The sequence below is a fragment of the Branchiostoma belcheri genome, unplaced genomic scaffold, assembly GCF_001625305.1.
Source record: "Branchiostoma belcheri isolate BF01 breed outbred unplaced genomic scaffold, Haploidv18h27 scaffold112, whole genome shotgun sequence".
Lineage (NCBI taxonomy): Eukaryota > Metazoa > Chordata > Leptocardii > Amphioxiformes > Branchiostomatidae > Branchiostoma > Branchiostoma belcheri.
Genome location: NW_017802514.1, coordinates 1,037,258 through 1,044,967, shown reverse-complemented (window position 1 = coordinate 1,044,967; position 7,710 = coordinate 1,037,258). Strand labels below are relative to the sequence as shown.

Genomic DNA, 7,710 nt, shown 5'->3' with positions numbered 1-7,710 from the left:
GCTACGGGCATGAACTAGCCCAACAGTACCAGAGTTATGAAACAAGTTTGAACCATAATATCCAACACAAAAAATTGGATTCACCCAAATTTTCGACTGTACAAGTCTTTGTTAAGGAAAATTTGGGTGAGTCTAATTTTTTGTGTTGGATATTACGGTTCAAACTTCTACCAACACAGGTGAACTTTCAAGATAATTAAGAACCAGAGTTATCAACCAAGAATTGAGGTGTTCAAAAACTCATTCTTTCTTTAGAATTATCGCAGACTGGAACTTGCTGTTACCAAGTACAGTAGGGGCATTATCATTCGATAGCTTTAAACAATGTTTAGACTCTGAGTTAGATGTTCAAGGGTTAGGTGTAACAAGTCGTTAGGTGGAATGTAGCCAGCTGTCGCCGCGGTGTGTTACGCCAAAGGGTGGTTATATCAGCCAACGGATTGTTGTGTTCTTTGACATGCATGATTGTACAGTATTTCAGATGAAGCTGCAAATTTCTATCTAATGGTATTTGATTTAATCAAAATTTTAACTTCATTGGGAACTTCTTTTTCGTGTTCATTGACTCCTGACAGACAGAACTTTTTGTCCATTCCATTTTGTCTCTGACTTGTTCCCTTCCCACTCTTGTGATAAGAGTGCAGAGGGACAAACAAGAACACTGGTACAGAGGGAGTGTTGATCAAATTTCTGCTGCTCAGTTTCCGCTACCTCTGGAGAAGAAAATACTTGCCAGGTAGACTGGAGAGGCATTTGAGAACCCCAAGTTGACTAGGCCTTGTACAGTGCAAGTTATGTTTTGAAACAGTTTGTTGCCTTTCAAGCATCTAACACCTTTGAAACAGTTGACCTAACAATGTCAGTTCTCCTTGTTTACAGTGTACAAAAGAGTTCTTCTATTGCTATTAGTTCCATTGACAGTTACATTCAAAGTGTTAACTAAAATTGCTGTTCTAATAATTGGTTGGCAGTGTCCTAATATGAGCTTGCTGCCAGGGTAAATTGCATTAAATGACGAACATTAAAAGCATGGATGGATGCATGGATGGTTTGATTGGCAGTTCATTATGACTTCAAGGTCATAATGTACAATGTAGTTCATTATGACTTTAAGGTCATAATGTACCACAAGGTCATAAAGTACCACAGTAAACATTGGACATGATGACCAAGTTATAAAACACCAGTTTTGCTGCAAATTTTTTTGTCGTTTTATGACAGGGTTCTGTCAAGGATTGAATTTCAAATCTTATCTATTAGTAAATTCTAATTTACTTCCAGAATTCTACATGTGATGCATGAAGATATTTAGAATTTTGCTGACTTGATGCATGTTTTTTCCCCCCAAGAATCTGGTCCTTTGGGTGTCCTGGAGACAAGAACATGGGACAAGACAGCTCAAGACTTCTACAAAAAGAGAAGAGCCCTGGCACTACAGTGTGGATAGAGACGTAGACACAAGTTAAAACTATCTTTTAAAGAAAATTCTCTTAGTAGTAGTAGTGGTAGTAAACTGTGAGCTTTGAACTACTCTACTTACCGCCTCATGTACCCCACAATATTAGAAAAAGACATTCACTTTGACAAAGCACAATTATAAAATGATAAAGCCATCTGAACACAGGAGAACTACACTGAATGCTAAGACCAGAGATGCAATAAAGAGCCCTGCCCTATCCTTCCTTGGAGTGTGACTCAGAAAGGAAAATAAATTTAAAGTAAAAAAAGAGAAAACGATATCAGTTAAACCAGTCAAGATGAATGCTACATGTACCTGTAAGTCTGGGGAGGTTGGAAAATGGGCGTCCATCCCTGCGAGAAGGGACACCTGTTAATGTCTAGGAAGCCCCTTGTTTAGCTGACAATTATCATTATGGTTTCAAAGATCTTTTCCACTAATTTTGGGTCACTTTCGATTGATGATGTTATACAATGCCGTAAGTTGTTCTACAAGTAAAAAAAACACAAAAGTATGATATATTATAGGATAGTGGAAAATTACAACTGCTAATTGACTTAACAGACTTTTCATTTAATCTTGTCGCAGCAAAATCTACCCTTCAATGAAAGTGGTTCTGATTGGTGATCCAGGTTGTTTTCATCTGCCTAAATGGAAAAGTGACCAATCACATTCAAAATCAGAGTAAAGGGTCATGGCACTTCTGAAAAATCTTATAGAGGAACCTTTTTTCATTGATACATGTAGTTTGCTTCATTATCTGCTACTGGCTTCCAAGTTGAAGACAGTACATATCAACCCCAGGTTCCTTTAATAACAAGCAGTAAAAAATCTTAAAAGAATCTAAAAGTCAAAACTTTATTAGAAAGATTTTCTCCAATGGTCTCCACATTTTGTGGTTCCCACCTTTGATTTAGAGTCAGAAGAATTTGGATTGTGTAAATTGTGAAGATCTACTAATATTTTGTACATGGTTATAATAAATGTATCTGTCCAGAGATGTATATTCTGAGTTTGAAAAGTGTTATCAACAAATGTATCAAGCCATGGCCAAGCGAATGATAACAAGATAAATGTATTTTAAGGTGAGTTGTACCAAGTCATGTATCGTCTGTGAACTGATGCATCTCTGTTAACGTCAACCTATTCCAGCTCTTTTCACTCCTCCCTTTCTTTTCCAGGCAGGAAAGTCTGGCATGATTAGCATTTGAATATTCCCTAAAATATAAGCGAGAGTTCTGATTGGCTCCGAGTCATGTGGTACTCTTTACTGCCATGGAAACAGGGTTCAAACAGACATTCTCACGTTTGATCCACTTAACAATGCTTTTAAGAAATATTTGATTCCTGAAATAGTGCAGGAACTAGAAACGTAACATTTGCAAAGCAAATTTGCCAAAATGTAATTTGCAAAGCAAATGTTTCCCTTCACTACTGCTTTGTTTATTCTTACTCAAACCCACTCATATCTAAGGTGACCATGCAGCCCCTCTTGAATTCAGTTCTGCATGGCACTTGCAACATGATGTAACCCAACACCAGTTACCATGGTGACAGACGTCTGGTCCTGGTCATTGTTTGGAGAAGAAGAGTAAGAAGAAGAAACAGAGCAAAAACAACATGTTTTCCTTCTGCAAAGGTTACAACATACTCAAGGACCAAATTTTTGATTGGCATAGGACCAGACTTCATGTACATGTACTCTGCTTGGGAGAAATCATTGGAGTGACTGGGGCTAGAAAAGGATGGATGCCAGTCTAGCATTTTGCAGTTGATACATGTACCATGTGATATTGTAACAAGCTTATGTGATTCTGTGAAAACTACTGTTTGTACAGTTACGAATATTGTTCTCAAAAAGTGCAACTAGTCTGTCGTAGGTACTGTCTTGTTTCCTTTAGTGTTGATGTTACATATTATGGAGATAAGGCCATGAAAAGTTACTCCACCAGAAAGAAACCTGCATTACGTAAAATTTTTTAATGATTATAAGCAGACCAAGTCTAACCCTTTGAAACTATTAAACCATAACAATTATAGGATTGTATAGACAAGTCTTTGTCACTACAGTTGTCATCCTTTTTATCTAAAGAAAGTGCCCTACTACACATGTACATGTACCTTACTTTTGACACAAATTCTGTAACATTGCCAAGCCAACAATGTAGTAAAATGATGAAGTGGTATCAGCTGCCTTTGAGTCATTTGATGATTTCACAAAAAGTGGAATATCCAATGACTGTCATATAATTAAAATGGTGGTATAATTTTTCACTGCCTGGTGAATATAGAAGATAATTTCTTGAAACACTTAAACATGCTGGTAGAGTCAAGGGGGACCAAGCTTATATTTGTTTTGTGATAGAAGCTGGTGTATCTAATATCTATTTGACTTGTATGGCCGCGTGTGTGTGTGTGTAAGTACATTATAATAGGTATTTTTCAGACTATATATCAGAGTTGTGATCGATGTGTGCCTTTTTGTACAAGGACACAAGCTTTGAAAGACATCTCTTCATGTCCGTAAATAGTTAATTAATAGGTTGGTAAATCAATTCAACATAGTTTTCTTTAACGAGAAAAACAAGGCTGCGTATCTAGTAAGAAAACTATGTTGAATCTCTGTATGTTCTCGAGGAATATGAGTGGAAAGGAAAAGAAAGCAGAGACCTGTGTAACCCTAACAGTACATGTTATGGTCATGTAAAGGCCTTCCTTAATTCTAGCCTTAAGATCTTATGATGGCTATCACAAAAGCCTGTCGGGTAACTACATGTAGATTTAGGAAACTGAGGAGCCTTAGAAACATTGTAGATTCTTAAAAGAATCTTAATAAGTTAAGCCCACAAGGGTCTTGATTCAAGTTTAAAAGAAATCTGAATCTACAAATTTCAAGTCAGATAGGTTTATGCCTATATGACTTGAAGAGTCAAGCAGAGAGGAAGAGGTTATGCTGATTTTAAAATGTCTGGCAGTACAAAAGCCATGAAAATACACGTATATTGAAAATTTTGACATACTGTGTTCCTTTATAGGGAATGAGAGTAAGTTCAGCATAAATGTCATTCCAGCTCCACATGTACAAGTAGGCCACATTATTGTTACCAAACATTTATTCTGAACACAACTCGGTGTAAAACATTTTTCTCATACGTGGGATGAAGATTTGTACCCTCTCATAAGCAGTGGAGGTACATTTGTACATTGTATGTCCAATTTGAGATGAATCTAACAACGTTTCAGAGCATTCTATAAAATATCTAGTTTAATCACATTAATCACACTTTAAAAAGTGAAATTCCTACAAAATTTGCAATTGAAGCCTCAACTATTGGGGTCTACTTCAAAATATGAGACACTGCAAAGTATGGTGTACTAGTATGTAGTTTTGAAGGGCACCGTTAAAAAAAGTACTGTATTATTGAGAGACCAAGATCAATTAGATAGCGGTCTTGCATGCTTGACTCTTACATGTGATTTTGAGTGAAATGAAATAATAAATGACTGAAAAACAACCCCTATGAATGAAACTTAAGTCATATGAATGGAACTGAACTTCAACAGCTACATTATATGTACCATGTAATATGAGGGGAGGGGGGCATTTTAGGTAAGATTGCCTTTTTAACTTTAAGCTAGAAAGTTTCAGTTGCAGACTTTGTTTTAAAAAAAGCTCTGCTGACGTTGTGCATGTAGAAGGACATAAAAGCAATCACGTCATAATCGTCTTGTCTGCTTTATGTTTGATGAGAAAATTGTGAAGAGTCTATAAGATGTGAACAAAAAAGATTATTTATAAACACTGTTGAATGTTGAGCTTTAAACTGGCTGCTCTGATACTGATTCTGAGAGGGTTTTGAGTAAAACAGTATTAGTGGGGGACAAGAAGGAAAAGATAATCAATTTAAATTCATGCTGGAATGGACAGAACAGATATTGGAACAGCCCAAAACACTGTGTCCTCACTGATTTATGTTACTACATAACTTCATAAGTAAGTACTAGTAGTTATTTCCTTGTCAATGCAACTTCTAAATGGTTTGAGTATGAATCTATTATCGGATGTCTACAACAAAGAAAGGTTTTTACTAAACGGAAAATATGTGTAATCTTTCTGCGTTTGTGATGACATGTACATTGTATCTCTGTGGTTTATCAGTAATGACTTCATTAAAGCTACTTAAAAGTGTTTAGTCTAGGTTGTGCCTGTATCAGTAAAACATATCACATGCATGCACAATATTTCACATTGTGGAAGAAGGAATTTATTACAATCACTTCAACATGATATTACTGGCAAGTTGTTTTTTTTTGTTAAAAAATCTAAGTTAAAAATCAGAAGTCAGTTGATATTGTTGTAAAATCAATTTTGTAGAAAAATGAATTCATTATCATTAAAAACCCTGTGACACATGGTCAATAGGTAAATTTGTGACATTGAAAAATTCAATCATTACATTCATTGGAAAATCAATTCCATTGGCTAAAAAAGTTTAAAATATCAAGATCTCTAAAATGAACTAAGATGTAAACAATCATTGCAACTTCAATGACAAACAACATTGAACACTACAGATATGCAACCAATTGTGACTGCACTGAATTTCAAGACTATGCTGCCTATAACCTTTCTACCTAATTTTATGTTAACAACTTTTACATTGAATCGTCTGAAATTTCTAAATTCTACAAGACCAGGTCCCCACTAACATCACAGACTTTGAAATGCAACAAGCATCAAAACTCAGCCCACTGTCCAGAAATGCTACTACCGTAACTTCAATGAGCCCAAAGGTGATCTGGAAACTCATACCTTTAGGAGATGCAATCACAGTGGACAGAACTGACACTGAGTGACAACTTAGGAAAGGCACATTGGAATAGGGAAAGGCCACAAAAAATAGATTTTCTTGGAAATTACTAAGTGGCTGAGAGGAATGTTAGGAAGACTAGCTCCTCTAGCATTTGGGAAGAGAACAGTGAAATATTTTCCCCATTATTTCCACTGCACCTCCTAGTCTCCACTCCTCACATGACTGCAGAAGAGTGGACCTTGCCAGCCTGCCAACGTAACAGAATAATCATAAGCGACTATACTAGTTATCAAACCAGCACTGCTGTGTAGGTCCTATTCATATCTTTTGTGAAAGATTTGTTGTACACACTTAACAAACGATTTGCTTGTTTAGAGATCTAAGGAACAAAAGATCTATGGAACAAAAGAGAAAGCAGGTGTAGCCGTGATGCATCGATGTATCGCTGATAAAAATATGTGCAGAAGATACATGTATGCACAAATTAGACTCAATGTAAACTTTGAACCATAGTAAGATTTCAACATGCTGATACATTTTGTACATGTAACACATTGCTAAGTCATAACAAGAGTCTGTAACATTGAAAGCTTATCTATATCAACTTCTAAAGGAACAAAAATGTTATGATACACCATGTATGATTGAAGGACATAAAACCTTACCTGGAAAGGGTGATTCAGTTTCATTGAGACAGCTGACACACCATTCACATACATCAGAATCAGCAAGTCTGATTATACATAAAAAAGGAGAAAAATCAACACATGTCAAAACTAATCTTTTACCATTAGACCACACTGACTTAATTACTGTAACGTTATATGGATGACATCCGAGTGCACATTAATTTTCGTCTGTTTCCAAAAAATGCCACCATATTATAAATCATTCAAAGAAGCTAGAGTGTTCATCATATGCCGTAAATTGAAACAAAGGTATACCAGAAAACGGATGCTATTGTAATAGAATGGACAGAAGTAGCTAGGAAAACGACTTAGCCTCCCAACATCTGCTTGGAGGTTAGAGAAACCAATAGAAGAAACTGGTCTTTGAGCAGAGGAGCACACTTATAGGTTAGTTCACAAGATGGTAGTGATGAGGAAACTTTGTTCTTGAAATTAGACATGAATCCAGTCATTCAACCAGGCGAATTATACAGGCGTGATGGCGAATCAACCTACGGTAGAATCAACCATAAATTCGTCATGTCTGCATAAGCGGTAGGACTTTTGTGTGGTTGGCATTAATTTCATATAGCTCCAGCCGCTCAAAACTCCTACCGGATGCAAAGTGAAAGAAGAGAGCTCCTAGTCTAGAGCCCCAACAAGCGTCCACGCAATTTACGATAGAAATGGAAAACAGCCTGCAAAGTTACGTTTATGGCTTACAAATAAGGGAGGTGAAGTGCATGGATCAAAAACGACCTCTAGCAGT

The 7,710-nt window shown here is 36.4% G+C and overlaps 1 protein-coding gene across 2 annotated transcripts in view; it reads left to right on the top strand.

Annotated features, from left to right (window-relative positions):
* The window catches only part of LOC109461958 (BAI1-associated protein 3-like), a 22,682-nt gene extending 19,769 nt beyond the window's left edge, over window positions 1-2,913 (top strand). For both annotated transcript variants that reach the window (XM_019758441.1, XM_019758449.1), the window contains one exon: window positions 1,350-2,913. In XM_019758441.1, the coding sequence (XP_019614000.1) occupies window positions 1,350-1,447 (98 nt within the window). In that variant the 3' untranslated portion in view covers window positions 1,448-2,913. The remainder of the gene's footprint in view (window positions 1-1,349) is intronic.
* Window positions 2,914-7,710: the final 4,797 nt, after the last annotated feature.